We start from the raw sequence: 27812 nt of genomic DNA, 5'->3' as shown, positions 1-27812 counted from the left end.
CTAATTGAATGATAGATATGTCTGTAATGACATTGCAGTTTCTGGTAAAGTCCTTGAAGAAAGAGATCATTTTATAGGCTGCACAAAAAGGTAAGCAGATTGTCTGTTTAGGTATTTTCCAAAGAACTTGGTGGTTCTATAATCAGTACGCTTTGCTAAAGAACTTCAGGATTGCAATGATCACACAATATATTATCAATGCTAAAACAAGTTGTGAATTACAAATACAGTAGCTTCCGAATATAACGACGCTTAAGGGACCGACAGTTTTTGTCGTTATATAAGGAAGACGTACTAACCGTAGGCCCTTTCATATAAGTTTGTATTGGGACCAACCAATCACTCATCGAACTTTAGTCGCTATAACCGGACGGACGTTATAAACGGAGTCGTTATAACCGGATTGTACTGTAGTAGGCAAAAAAGCGGATTTATTATTGATAAAAATTCCGGATGTATTTCAATTTCAAATGCGATTTTAAAAACGTAAAATTATGCCACATTATACTGTTATGAGCAAGCAATATGCTGTTAGCCCGTGCTGTCCCAAGCCGCTGCTGTTAACAGGCTCTGTTAATATTGGTCGAAACTAACAGAGCGATAGCATGAAGCGTGTTGCATGCATGTAAACAGGTCTGTCTGGCAGTTCAGTTAGAGATTTAAACTCGCGGCGCGCAGTCTTGTAGGCGGAAGCAACTAAAATCGACGACAAAAACGACGAGGACACTTGGCAACAAAGACGAGATCGAATCAAATATATAACTAGAACGTGCAACATCAGCGAAAAGCGTCTGCAAAGTTGTATTATTGTTATTTTTTTTTGGATTCGCATTCGTAGTTTTGTGACCATTAAGCAAGCCGATAAAGAAATGTGCAAAGTTTAACCCAAATGAAATCAAATCTAAAACATAATAATAAATTGATAAAAAGGTACAAAAGAAATAAAAATTAAATATCTGAACGTACAACAACAACTGCAATCAAAATAACAACAACAAGAAACGAGTGTGCCTCATTCAAAAGTGTTACAACAACAAAAAAAAACCTCTCTATACAAAAGTAAAGAAAAAAGCAAAAATATAAAAAAGTGCCTTAATATTGTGTGATCTTTTCATGCAAAAATAATTTTTTTTTTTATTGTGTTGTCTTTTTTTTTTGGTATTGTTTGTGGCTAACATATTTCTATCGGAATAAAAGAGAATTGTAATAATCATAAAAAAAGTGCCTTGTTAAACTTAAACACTTTAATTACCGCCATAAAAAAAAATCTATCGACGTTTTCTTGTTAAAAAAAAAATTGTCTCTCATCTCTCTCACTGTGTGTGATCGAGGTAATTTCTGTGCTTTTTATTAATGTATTGAATTATTTATTTATTAAGATTTTAAATATGTTTCTTTTCTTTTTTTTTGTTTTCCTTTTTGGTATTGATGATAAAGTTCATTAACAATTATGAACAAAACATAATTATTATAATTAATTGTCGATTGAATTGAATTGCAAGACCCTGACCTCAGAGGTAAAAATAAAAATCAATTGTTTTCATGAAATTTGCATTTGAAAGACAGACCACGGAAGCCTCTGACGTCCTTCGTGGAAAACCCACGCAACTTGTTAGAATATTTCCACTCAACTAAACCAAAGTCGAGGCAAATGTAGAAGGAGATAAAAAATAGAGAGCTTTATGTTTGTTTGTTTTTAAATCAATGACAAAAGACACGACAAGTGTGGGCTGCCCTTTCAAAAAAAAAACCAAAAACCACAAAAAATATTAAAAAAAAAAGAAAGAGAAACAACAAATATTTAACCATGGAAAAATCGACAGTACTTAGCTTATATACGGACATATGTTCTTGACAATATTTTCTAAGCTTATCATGACGGAGGGAGAGAGACAGAAAGACGGAACGACCGACCGACCGACAGACAGATAGACCAGACCAGACAGAACGAATGTGAGCCGTGTCTAAAATATAATTTATAATAATTTTCAACCATACGCACTGCTGCTGGCTAGCATGTGGCGCACATTTGTAAGCATTGAGACTGTGGGAGGCTGTAAAGTGTACACTAGATGACCTACTTACAACCCATCAGCAGCAACAGCAACAGCAACAGCAATAGCAACAGCAACTATGTACATCAGCAACTATACAAACTCTGCAACTTATTTGAATCAATCAGCAAAATTACTACACACATTTGATGCTGATTTGAAGTCGTAAACTGTGGGCAATACTTATATATATAGAATATATAGTCATTCTCTGACCTGCAACAGCAGAGGGCGCCAAGTTTGCAACTGCCAGCTGCATGTTAATTGCCTTTTAATTTCTGTTGCTGCTGCCGCTGATTCTTGTTGCTGCTGCTGTGGCTGTTGCTGTCTGCACTTAATCAAAAAAAAAAAAAACAAAAAAAACTCAATGAAAGTTTGTTGAGATTGTTCCCGTTCCTTTTATTTCTTCATACCCTTTAAAGGGGCATATTAATATTTTATCAATATTTTTACATCAAACAGATGTACCGAAAATGTATTCTTAAACACATATATAAAGTGTGTCTTAGTGGCATTAACAAAAACATTTGAAAGCTTTAAAAAATGTATTTATTATTTGTTTATTGAGTACATAAGCCATGTGACCACAAACACATTTCTGGCAGTCTTTACTCAATTTTAATATAAATAAAGAGATCTACAGATGTCCAAAGTAAAAAAGATATTTTAAATATTTATTATGCTCAAAAGTTGGAAAAGGTTGAAGTTGAATTTAATTTGCTCTAGGACAATTATCTAACTCAAGAGTAAGAAGATCATGTATCAAATGTTGACAATGTTATTACTTAAAAAGGAAGAAGATTTCTTTACGAAACAAGTGGACTAATTTATTTGGAAACGAAAGCGAGAGCAGAGATTGACTCCGATTTACGTGGAATTGAAATCGGAAATAACTTGAAAATATTTCTCATGATTTTTGTACTTGTTTCTGCTGCTAATTCAGAAATTCCAAAACGTATTTCGACTTGATTGTCATAGAGAAGGGTATGTGTCCAGTCTTTCTCTGCAATCTCAAATTTACAGAATCTTTCTTCTTTTTTCTGCTGTTTTTCATTAAATTGTGTTTTTTTCCTTTATACATAGGTACCTCTATATATACATATATATTTTTCGAACAGAAAGAATGAAGAGGGCACGTTCTGTATGTGTTTTGTTCGCTTGGGTTCGGTCTGGTTCTGGTTCTGTTGTGTTTTGTAATTTAATTCTTTCTGCGCAGACGCAACCCCGGTAAAAGGGTAACAAGTACTCAGGTTTTCCACTCTCTGTTGTTGTTGTTTTTTTTTTTTTAGTTTTATTATTATTATTTTGTGTTAGGGCTTTTGTTGAGTGCCTTAAATTGTAAGCGGAAATTGTGTATTAAGTGCTTGAATGAAGGTGGCTATGGTTGGGGGGGGAGTAGAAGGGGTTATGTACAGTCTGGTTAAACTTATTAGAACTAAATAGTGATTCAAGCACATGGACATGGCATATCACTTAACCCAACAGCAATTACAATTAGAGAGAGGAGAAAAGACAGGCAGAAAGAAAGACAGACAGACAGACAGACAGACGATAGACGAGAGAAACAGCTTCTGAGTTAAGACTGACCAGACGCCCATCAATCGGAATGGGAATAGAGGTGTATATATATATATAGAGATTGGGATATGTATGTATAGGTTGTTTGCAATTGAAGTAGGCAATAATTTGCAGAAAAGTGCTTTGAACTGATGTGTGTGTGTGTGTGTGTGTGTGTGTGTGTGTGTGTGTGTGTAGAGTGTGCGGTGTGTGTCTGTTGAACACACAACATGATCGGCATTTGTTAGCGATAATGAATTGAACATTTCTGAAAACATGTTTGTACATAATTTGTATGCAGGCTCCAGCTCTAGCTCCAGCTCCAGCTCCGGCTCCGGAGGCCTTCTCCTGGCTAAGCTCAACCCAACTTCAACTGTGACTATATATTTGTATTTGTGTTTATTTTTTTTTTTTTTTTTTTTGTATTTGTATTTGTATTGGTCTAACTAAGAGCATCTGGTCTAGTGTGTTTCTGAGTTTCTGTTCAGACATACATACATACATACATACATAGAAAGAAAGAAAGAAATGTGCAAAGTGTAAAGTGCATATTTATGGCTTGCATAAAATAACTTGTAAAATGCACTCACTCTACTCCCTGGACTCTCCTATGTATGTGTGTATGTGTATGTGTGTTTGCATTGGCCATGCGAACACGTGTTGTTTGAATTAAGCATAAAGTTATGGCAATCACAAATCGTACATACATATATATATATCTACATGATCATAGTTATGCTCTGCAGTTTGGTATTTCAAATTGAAGGAAGTTGTTGTCGTCGTCGTCGTCGTCATCGTCAAGGATATCGATGATATGTGACTAGTTTTGGCAATGCAAGTGAAAACATCTTTTGCATAATGAAAAGATTAAATACTTCAATAAACATTTCCGATTCAATTTCAACTTCAAATAAATAATAGAGATAACAAACGTTTATATCGTTTTGCATGTAAAAATTCTCTACATTCTTTTACCTTTAATTTCACAATTCTCTAATGTAAAGAATAACAATGTCATCTGATCAAGTTAAGGAAGAAGGGGATTCTGATTTCAAAGAGTATAAACTTTTTAAACCTGGCTGAAACTTTCGTAATGTTAAAAGGAATTTTGTGTATTTCATTAAATCCATGTCTGTTTTTCCATTCCATAGAAATTTATTTAAAATGAATAATCCTTTTAAAGCAAATACATATAAGTATTCATTGCAATTTTGGCATACAAAATGCATTATAAGCAAAAAAAATTAAAATTAGAATATAATTAGTTTTCAAACCACTTTTTCAAAACATTCGATCTTGTATTATTTACTTGCTTAATTCTTTTAGTAAAATGCTTTTCAAAAAGGAATTCGAAAAGATTTTTTTTTTAAATATTTAATAATTACGATTTTAGAGCAAAATTTAATTGCTTATGTATTTAAAAAATATCACTTATAAGATTTCAAAGCAAATTTAAATTGTTTTTGTATAAAGTAGAGTAATAAAAATTAACAAATTTTAGTATAGCATTTCGATCTCCAAGAAAATAGTGTTTCCCGGCACTAATTTCCCCAGCATTTCTGAATTAAAACTGTATTTACCTAAACCTATACTGATATGCAATTTAATAGTTTTCTTTTTGTCTAGAAATAAGTTGCTTTTTAAGAATTTCAATCAAGCTCTGTTAAATTTAAACATATTCAACGAATTATATTTTACGGACCATTAGTTCATTTTTTTCAGTAATCAATCGAATCTCAATAATATTGATTATAATCTTTTGTTTTTGGTAATTGTTGGCATTGTGTTAGCTGTTATTGTTGTTGTTGTTGTCATTTACTTGGGAATGTATGAAATAAAAATGAAGGCAAAAAAAACGAAAGAAAGAAAAAAAACCGCCATTCATTGTATTCAGAGTATTTGCCCCATAATGTCCAACAATTATCCGACTGTGGAACAGCATTATAGATACACATTTGCCACTTCATTATAAAATACTTAGTCATAAGTAAATGCTGTCGCCTCAAATTGCATGCCCCACCTCCTACCTCCCCCTCCCACTCCCCTAATCATTACTATCTCTATCTCAACTCTATTAAGATTAAGTTTCCATGTTGCTGACTGGCTAGACGCATGCATCACAGAGGTCTGAGATAGATGATGTTTAGATTTACTTTCTGATTATGTGTTTGTGTGTGCATGTGTGTGTGTGTGTGTGTGGTGCAATGCGATACTGCAACTTATGGGATGCTTAACTCTGGTGGTGGCAAAACGCAATAGATACAAGTAGGAGCGCAGCGGCATTTGGTATCCAGAAGATAGCCTTGAATAATTCAAGCGCGTGTGACTTGCTTAGTAATTAAGCCAAGACAAAAGCCGCAGGCTAGCTGGGGGATGAGTCGCAGTTTGGCTGGCCATACGAAGGAATGGAGGAGGAGTGGCAAGTGGCAGACAGATACAACACATATAAACATATGGCAACCTGGCAGATACATTCTGTATGTTCCTGACTGACTGACTGGCTGCCTGTTGTTGTCTGGCGTTTTTATTTGTTTAGTTTTTTTTTTTTTTGTATCTTTTTTTGTTTTTGTGTCATCATCAGCATTGTCTTTGCTTTCAGTTTGCCCCACACCCAATTCCACCTCTTCCCGGATCTTTTTCTCTCTCTCTTTCTCTCTGTCTATCTCCCACTCTCCCATTCTGTGTGTATTTGTGGAGAAGGTGAATGCTTCCTGCAATGCCAACACAACAGGTAGACAAAGACAAAGTTCGGACCCAAACCCAGACGTGGATATGGATGTGGATGTGGACGTGGACACTGTTGCTGCTATTCCTTAGTGTGGGAAACGGCTGCTTCAAATGCCTGCAAAACGCTTCCAGCAAACCAAATAGTTTACCCACAAACGAAGCCGTCAATTCCCATCATGATGATGATCATGACGATGATGATCATTATCATCATCAGACCCATGAATGACTGAGTGACTGACAAGCCCTTGCGACAATTGTTTGTGGAATTGTGGACTTTACCACGACGACGACGACGACGACCATCAAAAAAAAAAAGAGAAAAAAACGAAAACCCCAGACCACGACACGCTCTAATAAATGGTTCAATAATAAATTACGTGTACCTACCAGCTAACGGACAAACTGACAGACGGATGGACGAACTCTGGGCTAGGATTTGTTTCGGCATCACGTTATTTGTGCATTTGTCAAGTTCAAGCGTAACTCTTTTGATTACACCACACAACCAAGACGAAGTATATCGATAGACTGTCGAAGAAAAGGTTTATTCTCTACCAACTGAATCTTAAAACGTTTGAGAATATGTTTCGGAAAATTGAAGTAATTGAAACAGTTCAATTACACTTTTAATTGCTTAGACAACACTAATTTTGATAGCAACAGCACTTAGCAACACTGGCTGAGGTTAATTAATAAAATAAATTTGTATGTTGTGCAGTGCTTTTTGGACGCCGACCGACCAACCGACACCTTGCCTTAGGATAACTGTTGTGAGTAGGATGTCAGATCGCGCCACCTTCGTGATTTGTGGCTTTAGGGCACATGTGCAACAATCGCAGATACTGAGTACCGCCCCCTCTCCTCCCTGACTAACCGCCTTCCTCCCTCCATCGCCATTCATCCGCCCCGCCGCTAATTCCAGTTTATGCCCCGAACCCGGTGGTCCCCCCCAAACACAAACAAAAATAACTCCCGCTGCCGACTCCTGGTCAAAAACTCTCTAAGACTGAGTTGGTCTTAGTCGGACGCTCTGTGTGTTCGGTCCTGGGTCTTTTTTGGCCGCCGGATTAGCATTGAAATTGACTTCGTGCTGTGCTCATTAAAATTTTACGTGCATAAAGTTTATTTCGATTTACCTGGCATTGTCGCTGATGTTTTTTTTTTTTTCTCCTTCTTCTTCTTCTTCTTTTTTCGCCCTCGTTGTCGTTATTGTGTCCTCCATTCCAACCCTATAACCATGTTCATGTCCCATGCCCAGTGCCCATTCCCATTTTTCCAAATGTTATTTCGTGGTTACAACTTGGAGCCAAAATTTTCTTAGAATTTTTGTTATGCATTTTGCTTTAGTTGTTTTTTCTTTTCCTTTTTTTTCTGCTACTCGTTTTTGCTTTACAAATATTGCACTTCCTTATTGAAAATTGAAGGAAGATTGAGAGAGAGAGAGACATGAGGGGCCATTAGAAAGAAAGGGAAGACGACCCTTTCATCATAGACGTTTTTCTGATTATTGAAGATTCTTTTAAGTTTTTTGGCTTATAGAGAGTTGCAACGCATTAACAAGTTAACGGCCGCTTTTGGAATTGATGTGGGTAACAACTTTTTCAATTACCCTGCTCTTCCTTTTTCTCCTCTCATCTAATGTTAAGCGGTATAGAATTAGAAACAGAAACACTTTGATCATCATTATTGTTAGAGGATCGATTGGATAAATGTCTTGCTGTCTCTCTCTCTCTCTCTCTCTCTCTCTCTCTTTCTATTTCTCTTGCCTTCTGTGCTCTCTCTCTCTTTCTGTCGCACTCACTTTGTCGGTTTGTCCGTTTCTTAGAGATTTCTGTTATTATGCCATAAAAACTCGTTTTCAGCTGATATTTTCTTTAGTCCTCCCCGTCGCCCCCCCTCAAGTTCATGATCAGCTGTGAACTGAAAGTGGTTGATTGGAGTGCGGCAGAACCTCGAACGAATGGTCCTCTAGAGAGTCTCTGTGTGCGAGTTAGCGAAGAGAGTTAGCCTTGGTTGTACCGGTTTTTGCTGTTACTCGTGGCCAAGCGAATTGCAGCACTACTTGTCGTAATTGAGCATCCTGCTACATCTTCTTCTGCTTCGTCGTCTTCTACTCTATCACCATGATGTGATGGTCATGATCGGCTTCTACAGTTTCATTACGAGATTACGTGAACTGATGTAACCAGGCAAGCAACCAGCAAAACGTACCCAACCAGCAGCAACTTTATTTTTCTTTGCAACAATTTTTGTGCCTGCCTCAGCATTTCGTCTGTTTTGAAGTTGCCACAAAAATCGAATGAGCTTTGTTATCTTAAGCTCCACCGCCAAAGCCAAATGTGACAGCTCTCTGCTTGAATCTTTGTTGCATGTTGTTGCTGTTGTCGTTGTTGCTGTTGTTGTTGTTGTTGTTATTATTGTTGCTGGTTGTGGTGTTGATGTTGGTTTTTTCAGTGTTTGGCTCCATTTGCCCTATAATATTTCAACACCCAATCGACGGGCCAATGTAAGCAGCAACTTCCTGCTTTGCAAAAATGAAATCATTTTAGCTGCCTGCGCCCGTCCAAACGATTCGCTTTGAAGATGCTTTGCGCAAAATTCAAAAAAAAAAAAAAAAAAAAAAAGGAGGCAAAAACAAAACACCAAATGAAGAAAAAGCACAGAACAACAATTTGGCATCGTCATCTACAAGCATCTGCAATCAAGGGCCGGCAAAAAGAAGGAATCGAAGGTGGAGGAAGTGCTATGTGTGTGTTTTGTGGGGGAGAGGCAAGGCGGGGTGAGGAGAAGAGAAGCTTCCAAGAACGCAAGCCGCCACATTCCGACCGTGCAACAAGCATGACAGCCTAGACCTGATCTATTTTGGTCTCTCAATGCCTCACCCCGCTGCCTCCGTCCCGATCACCATCTCCCATGTGCCACCACTCTCTCACTCTTTCACTCTCTGTCTCTCTCTCTCTCTCTCTCTCTCTTTCTCTCATACTCTGTCACTCTCCATGGGCTTCACTTTCGCAGCATTTGTTGCATCCACATGCAAAATATGTATACAATTCTTTACACATATGGAGCATAGTGTACACACACACACAGACACAATTGTCCCCCCTCAAACCCCCATCCGACAACTGCCGCCCGCCACAAGTCAAAACAAACAATTTGTAGGTGTGGCATGCGGTTTTGGCCTGAACTGATCTGAATCGGCGGCACTGATGGTGCCCGATGGTTCTCTTCTTCTTCTCCCTGCTTCTTCTTCATCTGCCTCTATTCTTGATGGCCGTTCTGGTAGATGAAGCGGAAATGTGACGTTGACTGCAATAAATATTAAGTGAATCCGCTTTGTTTATGCGAAAAGTTCAAAGTCTTTTCTGCCACGGCACAAATAGGGAAGAAATATTTATCACAATTTTAGGTATTTTCATTATGAAATAGTTTTGCCTAACACTTCCTTGGAATTGTTAAATGAAATTTCAAAAGAAACCCAAAACTCCAATTCAAAACTCATCAACAAAATGAACATTCCAATTGCCAATATCATGTGAGAGAACTTAAATATTCTTTTCTTAACTAGCAAACTTAACTTTAGCGGAAAGGAATTACATTTGATTGTGTTATATATTTAAGATAATTGTAATTCGTTATGTAAAAAAAACTCGATCAAAATAATGCTAAAACCGTAAATAGTTAGTTGTGGTCCGATAAAAAGTTGTAATCTAGGAAAACGAAAACAATATTAATAAAAATATTTTCCCAGACCAAATTTTTGTCTTATTCAAAGAATTATATAGAATTATAGAATAATGTGGAACAAGTTACCTTAAATCTTATATGACGATCACTTGGTCATTTGTAAAGGCTTAAACAAACACAAGAGGTTTAAACAAATATTTATTAGTTTCTAATTCAAACCCAAAATCACTACAAACGATTTAACTAAGGGTCAAGGGTTAAAAAATCATTTTGTTTTGATTTTAACTAAAGAAAATTTCCTAATCAAACTCTACAACTAAAACACAGTTTACAAAGTTATCCAATTTATGAAAACAAGGTGCAAATGTGCAAATATTCAATAAATTTCAAATTAAGTCATTTGGTTTTTGGCTTTGTTAATTAATTGAAATTGAATTTAAAACTAAAAATAAAAAAAACGGAGTTAACGAAGCAAACGATTCCCATGTATTACAAAAATAAAATCCCAAGTAATGAATTCTTTTCTTTTTCTGTTAAATAATTAATATTTTTTAAAGCCAGCGGCACTTTTGACCAGGTGTGGCCCTTTCTGCTAACAAATTAATTATTGTTAGACCTTAAGGAAAAGAAGAAGAGGAATTGGGTGTGGGGGGAGGGGGTAGATATACAGAAAATAGAAAAACAACAGCATAAAATTTGCGTTGGGCGTTGACGAACTTTGTACCCCAAGTGTAACCAACAGGCAACAAGCACCAACAGCACCACCGCGCACCACACAAGTTGCCGGCCAACGGCCAACAAGTTGTCTTCGCTTTTTTTTCGTTTTGTATTTTATTTTTATTTTTTTGTTTAATAAATTATTAAGAAAACAAGCCAAGTGCAGAAATGTATGTGTCGATGAGTGTGTCTGACTGTCTGTCTGAGTGTCTCTCCTCTCTCTGTCTCTTTGTGTCCGTCTGTCAGTGTCTTTTCATTGCGTTTTGTTTTCCTTTTTTGTGCAACTCCTTTGTGCGCCTTTGCATGCGTAATTTTTTTTGTTTTTCGTTGGCCGACTCTGATGGTGGTCTCCCAGTCAGTCAGTCAGTCGGTCCTCCTTCGTCTTTGCCTTGCCAATGCGTTTTCCCTGCCTGCCTAACGACCTGCACCCTGGCACTGCACCCGCATTGAATAATTGCCATAGGCTGGGCGCCACACGCTGCGATATTTTTGTACAAATCCTATATATACATATATACATACATATATATATATGTTATACATAGGTCTGTGCGAATATCTGCATATATGCTAATGCCACTTCATGTCGGTTTGATTACTCACAGAGCTTGCCGAAAACTGAATGATTTTTGGTTTTTAGGTTCCTTTATTTTTTGGTTTTTGTTTTTTTGTCAGTCGGTAATTTAGATTTCAACATCAAAGGCGTGGGAATGGGGCAAAAAACTAAAAAAAAAAAAATAACTGGATGATACATGTTTCTCAGTTAGCCAGGACGAACCGACAAATCCTCAATTGAAGGCCCAAAAAGATTTATGGCCTTAGCCAAAGGTAGCTCCAAAAACAAACAAAAAACGTATGAATCCAATAGGAACGGAAATTTGTCGCTGCAAAACAAATTGGACAAAAGAACAAACCAAAAAAACAACAAAAAAAACAAAAAACCCGAAAAACTTAACTAAACGAGAATGTTTCACAAAAAAATTAAACAAAATTCGAGAAATGAGAATATCATGTTGATATTTTGATACTCTTACGGGCAGTTCTTGGAAAGATTGAATAATTTAGTAAGAAGATGGAATTCAATGAAAAAAGTAGACTTAAAAACATAACAAGTCATAGAATAAATGATTAAAACTAGGAACTTTGCATAACTAGAAAATGTCTACATTAAGAGAGAGTCCTAGTTGATAACTAATTTTTTTAGAAAGAAATTAAAGCTTGGAAAGAAAATTAAAATACAATTAAGAGCACATATGAAAGAGAAGCAAGTGTTGGACAATCCTTAGAAATTCTCTCTATTTAATGTCTAAGCTAGTATACCCTAAACCCATTTAATGGAAAACCCTTGACTTTGAAAAAAGTTCAGGCAACATCGAGACTCAAGTTGATACTGTTAGAGTCAGGACAAGGTGAGGAAGGAAGGGACCTCTTCGACTGGGACCTGAGACCTGGGACAGAGTCTGGGAGCTGGGGGCTGAAATGGCGGTATAGGCGACGCCATCAGATGACAATGACAAGCGGCGTCCGAACGACGCGCGCATTTGGGTCAATGACGACGAAACCAAAAACGAAATGAAACAAAACTCGAACGAAACCGAAGCGACAAGCAACCAGCGATGCCAATGATTTAGAACCCCAAGAGCGATGAGGATCGATTGAGAAGGTCGAGGAGGTGCAGGAGGAGGAGTAGGGGGAGCAGATGGTGGGAGACTATGGCACCGGCACCGGCCATAGTCGAATGGCAGAGGCAATCAAGCAGAAAATGTTACGAAAAATCATTATTTTAGCATGTGGTGACTCTGACGACTCTGCGGCTTATACAACGATACCCAAAGCAAAGTAAGCCGAATAGTTGAGAGGGGGGAAGGAGGTAATGGGTTTGTTAATAGGGGGGGATGGGAATGGAGATGGGATGTAGGGGTTGAGGTTAAGAGAGAGAGAGAGAGAGACACGTAAAAGGGGCAGAGCAGCGGGCAAAGGAAGTTGTCGCTGTCATTGTGTGTGGTTCGGTTCGGCGATGATCATTTTGTTCAATCGATTGTAAACGATGCGTTGCGATCGTTGCTGCGGCTTTGATCAAATGACAAAATTGATCATTTTCTGTTTGAATGGATTTCGTTCGAACGAGAGAACCTCTCATACCCTCTCTTACCATCATCCGCACCCGCACCCGCACATCGATCCGTAACCCTTGCTCTGCGTCAACGTCCAGCGACAACAATTGATTTATGCTGCTCAACTGTTTGTTTTTGTATTTGGTTTTTTGTTGTTGTTGTTGTCTCTGCTGTGTGGGGTCTGTGTGTGTGTGTGTGTGTTACCAATAAAATATCCAAGTATTTTTTTTTTGTGTTGAATCTAAAGGCGCTATAAATCAAGGCGTGCGCACCTTTTTTTTTGTCTTTTCTATATATAAGTATATATACCTCTGCAAAATCGAGGTACGTGCATTTTGATCACAAATACATAATTTGAAATCATTCGAGAACATTTTTAACCTTCCAAAAGTTAAAAATCCAATTATGTCTTTATAATCAATTTCTATTGCTTCAAGTTTAAGACTTACAAATTTGTTCTTAGTTGAGGTAATTTTCCTAGATTTCCTTTCCCATCCATCACTAATCAAATGAATTTAAACCCATTAACTAAAACCTTCTGTCGTTAATGTCATCAATGTTTGATGGCGACAAAATTAATCGAATCGTGATCATAAACCAAAGCTAAGGCAATATTTTTCATGGATTCCATTCCAGATTCTTCTCATATTCCATAATTTCTTGCACTTACTTTAGAGAGGGTATTCATGTTGTCAGTTGATTAATTTTTTTAAATATTGCTAGCAAATTAGCAACAATTTGAAAAGAAAATAAAAAAGAAACATTTTCGCGTCATAACAATTAATAGTAGTAAGCCAAAAGGATTGAACTGAAACTACACCAAAACTAACTGACAACAACAACACCAGCAAACTCTTCCCCTCCCGTCCTCCAAGTTGAACAATCTTTCAAAATGTACACTGAGAGTGGAAATTCGATTTCACATTCCCGTAGGGGTGAAATCTTTTGCGTTGGGTTTTCGCGTTTTTTTTTTTTCGACTGTCCAAACGCTGTGGGTAATAACCAAAAATTAGCAAAAATTGCTAAAGTTTGACTTGCATGATTTATCTATAATTTTACATCGCCAGGCGGTGCCTGTTGGCCTGTTGGTTGGTTACTTGAGCAGCTTAAAACTGTTTTTGTTTTCGGGTTTTTTTTTTCGCCCCCCATCTCTGATAGGCCCAAAACAGACAAACATAGGGGGAGGCGGGAACGAAGGTGGCTAAGGTGGTGCAGGAGGAGGGCATGAGACAGAGGTCCAGCAAACTTCCAAACTTGCAAAAAATTTGCAACTCTAAACTCTTAATGCTCTGGAAAGTGTCTGGGCCATGGTTTTTTTTTCTTCCCCTCATACACTTCCCAAAAAGCAAAAGGGTATAGTAGAAGAGACAGCAAGTATGAAACTAATTTATCGAAAATCATCGATTTGAATCTTACATGTATCTGTTGTAGGTTAAATTAGGCAAAAATATAAAAGGCATACGGTTTTTTATTAGTTATATTTTTACTAGTAATGCCTCAGTCCAAGCCAGAATGAAAAGGACAATAGATGAATATAAATAATAGATGCAATTCATAATTTTTTTTTTTAAAATTCAGTAAAAATTCCAAAGAACTTTCTATAGGACTGACTTAAAAAATTTCAGAATGAGAAATGGTCGATATCAAATAAGAAAGAGCATAGAAACTTCAATATAATAGATTTTCATGTGCGCTTTCCCATTCCAAGTGCATTTTTGTATTATTTTTCCTCTTTTTTTTTTGCAGCTTAGCACTTGCGGGTGTTGTTGTCTACATAATTTTTGTGTTTTTGTTTTTTTTTTTTGTTTTTGTGTCGGCAGAACCGACGACGACGACTGACCACAAACATGTAATCGTTGTAATAATAAAAATTTTGCAAATGATTTCGTTACTCAATCTGGGCAAATCTTCCATTTATCGTTTCGTTGCAGTCCTGGTTATGGCATGCCGGCTGGCCCCTGGCTACACCCAATGGAGAGTTGGTGCTGCAGTTGAGTGACGCTGAAATTGCTCACGCACTGCAACCAAACGAATTGTCTTTGTGCATCAAATTGGGTAAGTGGGTCGTTTAAGCACTTTCAATAAGTATTATGCCCAAAACAAAAATAAATATATTAATTCAATTTATCAAAGTGAGTTTTGAACGAAAGTTTTAGTGGGTAGCTAGATTAAAAGTGTTAAACTAGCGGAATAAATCGAAAGTGCAATATTAAACAGCAATGATTCTTGGTATCGACCTTAGTTGCATTTACTAAAAATGCATCATGATCACATAAAATATGAATTATTTATCTTCCGGATATTATCGAATATCTTTCGAATTCGTAAAAAACTACACAAAAGTTGTTTGAAAAACTTCTCGATTATAAATTCTTTCGATAAATGAAAAACCACTATTGTTAGAAAAAAAACCTGTATTTTTACAATCTACAATATTACTAGGAATTAGTATTCACTTTTAGCAACAAGGAGAATAAGTTTTTTTTTTCATATTTCTACATTTTTTTAGCTGATTGTTTAAGCAAAAACAATTAAATAATACAAAAAGAGGCACTTACCTTATTATCTACTCTTAATTAAAATTCCTTTTGCTACCATTTTGTGCCGCAACTTGATCGCACACACACACATAAACGCACACGTGAAATGTTCTCGCTCTCTCTCTCTCTCTCAGTTTGGCCTATTTCGTTGTGTGCAGTGTCCATTCAGCTTGCACAAAGTTTTTTTATTCTCTCCCTATTCCAATTGTTAACTTTTTATTAACAAAGGAATCACAAGAATCAATATAGCGATTCAAGGACTTAAGGCACATCCAATTATTTATTCCTAATTGGAACTTTTATAGCTAAAAAAAAAAAAAATAAGAATTCACTTCGCAGCAACAAAAGAAACACTTCGAGCGGTTAATTTTAACTGAAAGAGAGAAAGAGTGGGTCGGAGAGTGCAAGAAGTAAAGAATGGAGAGTAGAGACTCTTTTCGAATGTGTGTATGTGTGTGTCACACTGTTAGCACTGAATGACTGACGAGATAAGTAGCGGTTCTTACAATTACTCAAATCCTTAAGTGCGAAAGAGAAAGGAGAGGGTAGGAGATGGTTTTGGTATAAGTTAATAAACTTTGTTTTTGCTTTGCATTTTGCAGACTTTGGCGCAGAGGCCACACCACAGCTATATGCTGTTTGGCGCTCGTCCCGTCTGAAAGAGAGCAATAATATTCAAAGCTATTGCATCGATTATAAAAATCCACAACAATTGCCGCTGAGCGTAGTGCATCTGGAGATGTCCATGGCGGCAGCAATGATATCCGATGGCGGTGAATTGCCGCAGCTATTGCAGAATCTATTGGTCAGTGTGGAACGTAGCATTGAGCGTGTGTCGCTAAATGAGCTACAGATGCCAGCAGCAACTGCTGCCATCACTACCATGACCGATGAGCAGCATCAGCACCAGCACCAGCACCACCACCAACAACAACATCATCTCGATGAGTCCAACAACAACAATAATAATAATGGCAACAGCAATTTAGTTGGTTCACCCAAGTGTGCATTAAGACGCAGCGATTTGATAACCAAAAACAAACTGTTTAACAACCGTTACATGCTCCGGCGTTTGACCAATCGCCAGGATAGCATGAATTCCACCTCATCCGGCAATAGTAATATCAGCGATAGAAGTAGCAGCAGTAGCTCTAGCTCCAGCTCGAGTAGTGCTGGTGAAGAGCTACTTACAACAAGCAGCAGCAACAACAACAACAATAACAGCAACGATACCATCACAAAACCAATAGAGGCATCCATATCGCCAGCCTTGCCTCTCTTCTGCCTGGGTAATTCATTTCCGCACATCGACAGTGATGAGGAGCCAAGTGACGGCAGTGTCAGCAATGGCAACAGCAACGGCAACGGCAATAAGAAACATCAAACAACACTGGGTAAGATACTATATTTCTCTCCATTAAAGCACACACACACACACACACGGACACATACCTACATACTACGTATACGTAATATTCCATTACGCATACGCCTGTCATCGGGGAAAAAATATCCAAAAAATATGTCTTGCCATTTTCAAGCTGCGCTTTTTCAATTCCCATCCCCAAAATTGCATTGGGCGGTGTTTTTTTTTTTTTTTTTGTTGTTGTTCGCTTATCGCAAAATTTTCTGGGCGTGAATTTTGCTTTTAGTATTTGCTTTTCTCTCCGCTTTATGCAAATCTCAGTTTGAGCTAAAAAATATTCAATTAAAGGCCCCGCAGCTAAATGAAATATATATATACGTATGTATATAATCGTATATATAGAGCGAGCAAGCGAGCGCTTACTTTGAAGTTGTCTACAGTATTTGATAGTGTACAAATTTAGCGCTAATTTGATATATTTTACGTTCATAAATTTGCCAACATTTAATTCAATTAATGGCAAAAGATAATTGACCATGATAGTAGTGGCCAGTCACCCAATGGTCAAACTGCGAACTAAAACTGGATACGAGATGCCCTGAATTCTAGCGAAAGTGAGGAATACTAAGTAGATAGTTGTTGTTTAGCTAAAGTTGAAAGTGAAATCACTTTCAATATACAGTTCACTCAGTTAGTTATGTTAGATTCATACTGATATTTTGTTAAGAATTATGTTTATTTGCATTTAACAGCACTTTCACTCAAAAAAAAAAACAAAAACTAAATGCAAATGATTATCTTAACTTTTTATGATTCTTTGGGAACTGCCCCAAACTATTTATGCATTAGGTTATATGAGATTAACTATTTAGCAAGTTTATTTTGATGATTATTTGTAGAAAATTAGTTATAAACTGTTTACTAGTCATTAAAAAAGTTAATAAAAGTTGTCCCACTCCACATATTGATATTGCCAATAATACATGGCCATAATATACAATATCAACATTATTCTTAACTATTTTTTTTTTATGTATTGTTAACAGCTATAAATGAAATGACAATGCATGTTTTAACTATGGACCCTTAAAATATATATTTTTACCTGTTGTATTGTCATGTTTGAACACCCTACATAATGATTGTTGATTGAGAGAGCTAATTTTCTGGCTTTATGTGAAAGGATCGGCCACAACTTGTGCGTTCTAATTGAGCTCTATGGCTATGGTATTGAATATGACGCTTGTCTCCGCCTCTGCCCACAGGTGGACCACAAAAACCAAAAAACCCATTAGCCATTAACAACAGCAGCAGCAGCAGCAGCAGCAGCAGCAACGTCAACCCACTGCATCCGCCAAGACATGGTTAACCACAAAATATTGTTGCCGTTGTCGTTGTCGTTGTCTCCACCATTGCGGCAACAACGGTGCAAATGCCTTTTAATTTGTCAAAGCCTAAAATATGAAAATTAAATGAGAAACCAAAAGCAAGCCAATGGCATAGTGGAACACATAGTTGAATTACTTTTGTTTTTTACTCTTTCCGGAGTTTTAAGAACTCTGAAAATCGTTTGTTTAAGCCGAGTTTTAAGAACTCTAAAACTTTTGTTTTAAGCTAGTTATAATTTATATGAATTTAAAAAGAAATGGTTTCGTTTATAGACACAAGGTTTTCTCAAGCGTATCCTCTATTTAAGTTTTCAAACACATCAAAAACAACATTTTTAATGTTGACCCTATAAAATTATCTATTAGAAGTCCAATCATGGGACATAAAGGCATTTTTTTTCATGATTCATTATTTTCCTATACACAAACTCAAAGATCTGCATTTATATATGTTGTCTGGGACCAAATTTGTTTCAATATTTTTAAATATAGATAATATATAGACACTTTTTTTTTTGAAATCCTATTCTCAGCTAGTGTTATTATGAAACTGCAGATTAAGTCTGTGTCTGCATGTGATTTCGTATAAGCAAATACAAATATTAAGTATACGTATAAAGTATACGTATGTAAATAGGTATAAATTTGAAATTTGTTTTGGAAAGGTTTCTTAACTTTTGTTGATTTTATTAACGTTTTTTTCTGTTGTGTTTTTTTATTGCTGATCTGTAATCTTTTCGAAATCTTAACCCACTGTCCAGTCGAATGGAATGCGATTCATTTGTTCAATCGACCCGACCCCAAACCGCAATGTTCGGGTGTGGGTGCAGAAATTTGCAAGCGAGCATAAATCAGCTGACAAATGCGGGGGCAATTGTGGTCTGGTCTGCATATTGAATTACATGCTTCACTCTATGGCCTTAGTGGAGTAACTAACTCCACCTAGCAGCAGCAGCAGCCGCACCACCAGCACCACCATCACCACCACCATCACCACTACAAACACCGCTACAATTCGTTTTCGTTTCAAATATTTATAGCAACAGGTGGCCAATTTGTAGTGGTAGTGGTAGTTATATTCGTCTTGTGACAGTTGCAGAATTTCTGGCAAACACTGGCAGACGCTGCAATGTGTCGCATTTATCATAGAAATTGTCACATGCGAAAGTTCCAAACCGAAATTTATGTAGATATATTCAACCGGTTGCCAAGTAGCTAGCTAGCCATCACGCCCCTACCTACCTACCTGCCCACCTGCCCACCTACCTACCTAACTTATCCACCTAGTTTTCATCTAGGAGTCGCTGCTGCTGCTGCTGCTGCTGTCGCCAAATTAATCAAATGATATTATTATGCAAACGGTGCCGAGATCCTGAACCAGTTTTCAAGGTTTTTTTTTTCTTCATCTTTTTGTTGTTGCTCTCATCGAGAGCGTTTAAAATGCAATTAACCTATTTTGCGTGTATTTCGATTTTTAATTTTCTTTCCTTCTCCCCTCTATTTCTGCAGAGACCAATGAAGTAGCCGTGGAATTGCTACCGCCCAGTTCAATTGCTGAGCTACCCGAGAAATTGCTGACCAGTGGCGTTTATCTACCAGGTGAGTGTAGTAGGACAGCATCATCATCATCATCTTTCTCATGATCATGATGCTAGGTGACAAACTTTCCATTTTCCTGCATAATTCTAGACTTTCACTGGTCGAATTTAGATATATGCATATACTATATCGATTGAATATACATATATGTATGTATATATATAAATTGAAATCGCTTTTTGGTTAACGCCCAGTTAGGCAATTTGCCTAGATGGCGCCGCCGTTGTGCCAATTTGCCATTTTGGTGAAATGTGCATGAATTTTGTTTTCCTCATCTTTTCAATTAATTCACACAAACTTTTTCACACATTATCAAAGTGGTTGGTGGTTTTGGGCCACCCAGAGCGAACCAATTGAGACTGATTGAGATTGGAGATTGAGTTCGATCCAAGCATATTCAATTTACAATCTGTGTGTTATTTTTTTTTCTTTCTTTCTTTTTCTTTGCAGGCACACGCACCCTACGAGGCGACCCACTTGTGAGTGTGAACGCTGCCTGTGTGGCGTCCGCTGGCCTCAACTGTTACGAACTGGCCACACTGTTGCTCTACTACAGCACAATTCCAGAAAGCAGGTGAGTTGCGGGTGGGTTGATGGTGGGGCTGGTGTGGGGAAATCAGCTTCATCGGTTTAATGTCAAAATGCAGTAACTAACGACGAACGAATGAACGTACAAACGATCATGGGAATAGGCGCATCGCAAATGGCACAACAAAAAAAAAAAAAAAATGGCGCAATGTTTAGAATAACCAGAATCTCCAAGCATTTCAATTTGTCTGGCCATGGGTTCTGGATGGAAGGTTCATAGACTCTCTCACCATATAGACCCATCCATATTTACGAGTCGATATGCAAATGTGCACACACAAACACACACACACACACACACAGAGTTGTTAATGCCACGACCAAGGCGCTGGGAAAGAAACGTCGCTGCACTTAAGCCTTTAAGACGTCGACTGTCTCTCCCATCTTATGCCTCCTTCTGCTGCTCCTCCTACTCTTCCTTTACCATGGTCGTCTGGCTGTCTGGCCAACAGAATGCATGTCAGTCAATTTGCCACTTTGGCTAAAAGGAAACATGCAACTCCAACAAAAACAATTCCAGGCATGGAAAATAGAACAAAAGCCAAAGACTTGAAAGTCAATAACACTATTCAACACGTTCTCACACACACACACACACACACACATATATATATACATATAATAATATGTACTTACATACATATATGTAGATGTTATGGATCATTCTCGGTTGATATAGAAATGTTTTGCATTGTAATTAGCCAACTTTATGCTCAGCTCAAAGTTAAGCCTTAACTTTATTTTGTTCTTCATCTAAAGATCGTTTAAACATCTCTACTAACAAGTGAATGTCGGCCAATTCCAATTCAAAGAAATACACTTGAAGAAAACAGAAGGAAATTTATAAACTCTTTGACGAATTGAAAGGTTTTTTAGTTAGTTCTTTGTTATACTAACTTTTTTATGTAAAACTTTTAAAAATACCTTTACAAAAGGATATGAATTTGGTCAGTATTTGGAACGATAATGTATAGCAAAAGCTTTTTTAATGCTACACTTATGAGAGAGAGATAGAGACAACTAGCATCTTGCCTATATATCAAACGGACTATAAGTTAGAGAGAGATAGGCGTTTTTTTTTTTGAAACGTATTGCATGTAATGCAAGTCTCAGGAAATAACTTCTTGAATTTATTTCTAATTTTATTTCCATTGTAATTTAATGCTAGTTTTTGGTTAGTTGGTTTCTTTTTCTCAGTGTAATATTTCCTTAGCTCTTTAGTGTGAATTAGAATTCTATTCAGGCAATACATGTAGTTGTGCGATCTGACACGTTGTCTTTGGGCAGGAGTCTATTTTGGAAGGGGATGGGGGGTGGGCGGAGGAACTCTGATGCGGCTTCTCTTTGTAAAGAACTTACAGAATGGGGGTGTACCAGTTAAACAGAGATGGATAACGACTTAGACAGAGAGAGAGAGAGAGAGAGAGAGAGAGAAAGAGAGGTCGGGAGAGGGAGATAACGGCATTGAGATGGAGCGATGGCGACTGCTGCTGCTGCTGCTGCTGCAGGCACATAAATGATTTTTTTTTTCTTTCTTATATTTTTGTTCAGACAGATTCGTGACACTTTAAAATTTATGATGTGAACTTTTTTCTATTTTGTTTTTATTTTTTTGTGTTTTTTGTTTTTGTATATAACCCAGAAGACATTCACAGATCCAGAGATCTACAAATCTACACGATTCCTGGAAAGCACAAAAAAAAAAAACTGAAAAAAAAAACTGACTAAAATCTGTGAAATCTAAATCGACATAAGTGAACACACTCCGGCATCGTATTGCGGCGACTTGCCAGTTACTTTACTTACATTAGAGTTGAGTAGTGTAGAGTTGCCAGGCTGTCTGCTTGCCTGCCATTCCCGTTCCAGTTTCTTTGGTTCCAGCTGCATGTTAAATGTTAATTGCTTCAATGCCAATTGGTTAAAACGCGGCCAAATCGTGTAGAAAACTCTTTGACAAACATTTGCAGAGATTTGTATTACTCCGGCGCAACTGCACAAGCAATTTGAAGAGATGAAAACAGAAAAAAGAAGAAAAATAAAAAACACATCATACATACAAAAAGCAACAACAGAAGAAGAAAAAAATTGAAAAACTGGCACATCAGCATCATCCAAGTCTGACGCATGACGAGCTGAAGTCGTAGCTCTGAAGCTGCTACGGACAGATAGACGGACGGACAGACGGACGGACAGACATCCAGTCAGTTGTAGCCCCAACCATTGACATTATTTGCGTTTGTTTGCCGACATGTGTAAGGTATTCATTAGCTGCCTGCCTGTCCAAATTCAAATGTCTGACACACAGACGAAACCAATGGACAGACGGGGCAGACAGACAGAAGGACAGATAAACGGATAGAGACGACGACGACGACGACGACGACGCACGCAAATATTAAATATTTGAGCTTTGTAAAGTTTTCACCAAAAAAAAATGAAAAAAAAACCATGCAGGCAGGGCGCAGTGTGTCAACACTGAGAGAGAGAAAGATAGAGAGAGAGACAGAGACGGGGAGAAGATGGCCACTTGGCTTGAGCTTATCTCAAAACCTTACATCATGGGCCTGACCCCGACCAACTCCAAGCCAACCCACGATAATTTTCTCTCTCTCCCTCACTCAATCTATCTCTATGTGGCGTGTGTCTGTTTGTATCTCTGTGTGTGTGTGAGTGTGACAGCTTGCAATTAAATTTGTTTTTATGAACGAAGAAGAAGAAGAGTGTATACCGCCGATGCACTTCTTGGAATCTACACACACACACACACACACACATACTAACAGACTTGCATATGAAATGGTATATAAATATGCATGCCCGCGCATAATGCGAATATAAAAGAAAAGCTCGGGTTACACACGCCCCGACCTGGCCCAGGTTTAAGCTCACACACACACACACACACACACACATGCACATGCACGTAAATGCTCATTTTGAATGCCCTCTTCATCTCTTTCCTTCACAGCCCCCGCATCATCCGCTCCGTTTACTGCCCCACTTGAATAGCCAAAGTATTCTCAATTTCTGTCAGATTTAATAACTAAGAGGGATAAATGAAAAAATAAGAAACTGAGAAAATGTTTATATGTTCTCGTCCTTTTTTGTCTTACACAAATAACTTTAGTCGCTTCAATTCAATATTTAAGATTAAAACTTTTGCTTATTTTAAATTCTAGTCTACAAGTAGTTTTTCGATACCAAAAAAATGAAATAATCCTTTTAGCCATGATTTTCAGCCGTTTTGATTATTATTAACCACAAAAGGGGATAGCTTCTTGGATTAGTTCGTAAGTTATCAGCAGCAAAATGTAGGCCCAAATTTGTCCACCAATTTTGAACCTTCAGAAATTTCTTACAAAATTTTAATTTTATTACCAAAAAAATTAAAAATTTTAATGTAAATGAGACTTTAGGTGAGTTAGTTTAAAAAAACCAAGAAGTGACTGCATTAAGAAATTTAAAACTTTTGCAACTTTACTTTCAAGCTTAAAACTTTTTGAAAAATTCAAACTTCGATAAATCTCCTAAGATAGTAATTTCAAAATAAAGAAACGAACAAAGCATTTTTTGACACAGGTTAGATTTAGGATTAGATGAGGGAATGTCCCTGAAATTAATTCATGATCTTAGCAAATTCTTATTCAAACAATATTACTGCAGAGGATATAAGATGCCTTTTATGGTCCCTAAAATAATATGAATAATGAATAAGTGAGTCGTTTCTATCAAAAGGATTAAAGAGCTTTATCTTTTGTGGCGCCTTCGTAGACTGATGTCTAGCTCCAAAGAGACTTTTTAATGTCTTAATGTTGAAATATGTCGTGTATCGTTAGCAATTTACTTAAATTTCAAAGTTACAATATTTGAAATTCTTAAAGAAGAAGTAACAATATAATTTTATTTACATATAAAAACGTGGACGCCTTGACTATTAAACTATTTAAAATATTATGTTCCAACACAAAAAATGTAGTATTAACTTTTTAAAAAATTTAAAAGTGATACTAAATATATGATAATTGCCATAATGGAACCCCGCACAACTAAACACAAAGAGAACATTTAATGTCACCCAAAAAATAAGATTTTCCATCGAATTCCAAGTATTTTATGTAACTGTTAAATTTCATTTCAACCCATTAAGTTTCCAATTTAATCTAAGTATTAGATATTTTAGTTTTACGATCTTGACCTTTTTGTAATTTGTGTTTTTTTTTTGTAAATTCTTTCCACAAACTTTCTACATAACTGTGAGACCCATCAGAAAATGCAGCACTTAATCGGATTTTTGAATATAAACTTTTACTTAACTTTCGATGTGAGCATAAAATAATAAACTGAATCGACATAGTTAAATGAAGAGCAATGGCAATTCGTTTGAATGAGGTTTTTTTTTTTTTAATATCAGAATCATAATCTGCTCTACACGTTTCTAATTGAAATGCCAAATGCTTTTTATAGTCGCTCTGTGCGGCATCATTAGATTTAAACTCAAGACATGATACCACCGATTCTCTATATACAGAAAGACATACATACATACAAACATACATACATAGATGATGTTGGTTGTAGAACAGGCCCCATGTTGGTTTTTGGTTGAATCTTCTTCAGGTAACTACCATACAACAGCCTTATGAGCATTGCGTGCAATTTGCAACTGCAACTGCAACTGCATTTTGCGGCGGGGGTGGCCAGAAACTGGCAAATATGTGAGAACATAACTGGCTGCCTAGCTAAAGTTGGCCTAACGTTGGCATGGCCTGGTCTGGTCTGGTCTGGCCTAGCCTGGCCTGGCATGTATTTACAGTTAGCCTACAGAGTATCGGGGAGTTGGGTGTCTCTCAAGTCTAGAAGGCAAAGAACTTTGCCATAGACAAACTTTGGCTTAAAAGTGTTAAGACATGACTTGGTGGGGGGCTCTGTTTCTTGTTCTTTGATTTTTTTTTTCTTCTCTTTTACCCCTACTCTCATCTTTTTATTGCTGTTGTTGTTGTTGTTGTTGTTTTTTATTAATGCTTAGCAGCTGCCATTAGCAGCAATTTTCAATTTTTATTTACGCTGATTAAAAGTGGCTACCAACTTGTCATAGTTACATACAAACTAACATATATGTACATATATACGAAAAGGTAAAGAGCCGCCATTTATCTCTAGTTGTGGGCTGACTTCGAATCTGACTCTGACTCTGACTCTGACTCTGACTGTGACTCTGACTATGTAAGACTATGTGTGAGTAGTGAGCCAAGTGCAGAGGCCGCTTATTGCCAATTAAGTTGAACTTGTTTTGGGCGTTGCCTGGTTACGTTCTGCTTGGAAAGCAGCCAAACACCTGACAGAGTTATATATATTTTCGCAAGTAGGGATGCCAAAATGGATTTGCCAATTAAACTAGTTCACTGAACTTGCGAAAAATTCTATGAGAACTAGTTCATACATATGACAGGCTCCTGTTAGGGAGTGAACTAGTTCCTTGACAATGCCAACTCTAATAGCAACAAAATACAATTTGATGTTATTTATTTGGCCTGACCGTGCACTTCTAGGGTATGGCCAGACTACAACTCATACACATTGCTTTTTATTTGCAGCAGCAGCAGCAGCAGCTCAACACCAACAGCAGCAACCCAACCAACATCAGCAACATCAGCAACTACTGGCCATAAAAGTACAGAGCAACTGCAGCAGCAGCAACCCGCCCAGCAAACATTTACCATTTTAATTGCCATCGAGAAATCTCAACATTTATGCGTAATCGACTTAATTTGCCAAAGTCTTAAATTGTTGGCCAAACAGATTGGTAATTGTGAAATTTTGGTGGTTTGTCCTGATTTGAATTTGCTGCAATTGTGTAATGATCAGCAGAACTCCAACAACAACAAATATAGCAACAATAACATCAACAACAACAACAACAACAACAACAACGATCAACCGGTAAGTTTAGTCTTTGACCTAACCTTTGCGATTGCACAAAAATGAAATCATTAAGAGTTTGGGTTTATTTTTTAGTTTGTGTTTGGTTTTTGTTGGTTTGCTGTCTGCAGGGCTGCGGCAACACCCAATTAACCCGCTTTACCTGGCCCCAACGCAAAGCAAAGCAAAACAAAAACCCAACCGGGCCCAGACCCAAACCCAACCCCAAAAGAACTTGGCCACTAATGACAATATCTCTTTCTCTCCCGCCTATTTGCCATCTGCCTTCTGACCCCACCACACACACACACACACACACACATACCACAGGAGCAACAGTCCAATCCATTGCAGACCTCGCAGTCATCGCATTTGGTTAAATTCATTAGCGTCGACCAAGTCACGACAAGTGTTGCGCCATCACAGCTACCAAGCGGTCTGCTAGCATCTATGCCCGGCCAGCATCATCACGATGCGGGCAAGTGGCGCGAATTCTTCGCCCAGTTGGAGGCGTTTCAACGTCAATGCTCTGAGGCCGGCGGTCGTCTGGTTGGGGCATTGAGCGATATACGCGCTGCCGATTTACAGGGTCTGCCAACACGTCGTCAACTTTATGGCCAACATCGTGCCCTAAGTCGCGCCCTTATGGACTCACAGCTCAATAATCTGCGCAAGCGTGGCGCCGCACAACTCAAACAACTGCAGGAGTTGGCCAGAGCCATCAATTCCGTTCCATTAATGACGATGACGTCACCATCATCATCGTCATCCTCATCCTCATCCTCAGCACTATCGATGGGCGATTCGAATGTGGCGTGCAAATTGCGTAAGGTTACCCTCCTCTTCAATGAAGTCGATCGGGCTGCCCAACGTCTGGAACAGTTAACCGAGCAGAGACGCGAACGTCTAAGACAATTGACGCGTCAGCGGGCCCTTGAGGATGAAATCACTGAGGTAAGTGCGAAAACTATAACTCATTACAGGCTTAGGATAATGTTTTTCCTTTATTTGTTAACCCATAAACCAAAAGCAATTGCATTTACTCAATGCTTTATAATGTTCAAAACTCTTTTTATGATGATTGTCATAAAATGTATTATTTAATTAGTTCCCATAGTTCTTCTATGCTAAAAATAGATCTGGATATCCTAGATAGTAAATTATCTAAAAAACTTTAAATAGGTTAACTAAAGAAAGAAAGCTTGTAATTGTTACAAATCAATGCGAAAGATATCATTATCCGCTTAGTTTCAAAAACACATTGATTAAATTCCTCAACAAACATTCGAAATCAACAAAGAAAGTGAAAAGGTGGCACTAATTATATGACCCACACTGTGGGTATATCAGAAAGCAAAAGAAAAATCTAAAAATTGTTTCCTAAGATGTCTTTTGGGTCTAAACTTGCAAATATTTGGAATATTTCCAAATGTTTTATCGATATTAATTTCATTTAATTTAATGCCAACATAGATATAAAGTAACAAACTTGAGAATTGGGTAAAAAGAGTTCAAAACAAACTCGAAAATAGTTTTTAAAAGGCATATTTCAT

At 37.4% G+C, this 27812-nt stretch overlaps 1 protein-coding gene across 1 annotated transcript in view; it reads left to right on the top strand.

The window, feature by feature from the left end:
• The window catches only part of LOC6639324 (triple functional domain protein), a 56001-nt gene that overhangs the window by 9998 nt on the left and 18191 nt on the right, over positions 1 to 27812 (top strand). The window contains exons 4-9 of the mRNA XM_023181762.2: positions 14791 to 14914; positions 16002 to 16793; positions 19663 to 19752; positions 20203 to 20326; positions 25935 to 26280; positions 26593 to 27213. Of these exons, the coding sequence (XP_023037530.1) occupies positions 14791 to 14914; positions 16002 to 16793; positions 19663 to 19752; positions 20203 to 20326; positions 25935 to 26280; positions 26593 to 27213 (2097 nt within the window). The remainder of the gene's footprint in view (positions 1 to 14790; positions 14915 to 16001; positions 16794 to 19662; positions 19753 to 20202; positions 20327 to 25934; positions 26281 to 26592; positions 27214 to 27812) is intronic.

Source organism: Drosophila willistoni (genome assembly GCF_018902025.1).
Source record: "Drosophila willistoni isolate 14030-0811.24 chromosome XR unlocalized genomic scaffold, UCI_dwil_1.1 Seg144, whole genome shotgun sequence".
NCBI classification, from domain to species: Eukaryota; Metazoa; Arthropoda; class Insecta; order Diptera; family Drosophilidae; genus Drosophila; species Drosophila willistoni.
Note: the sequence above shows the minus strand (reverse complement) of the source record. Positions and strands in the feature narration are given on the sequence as shown.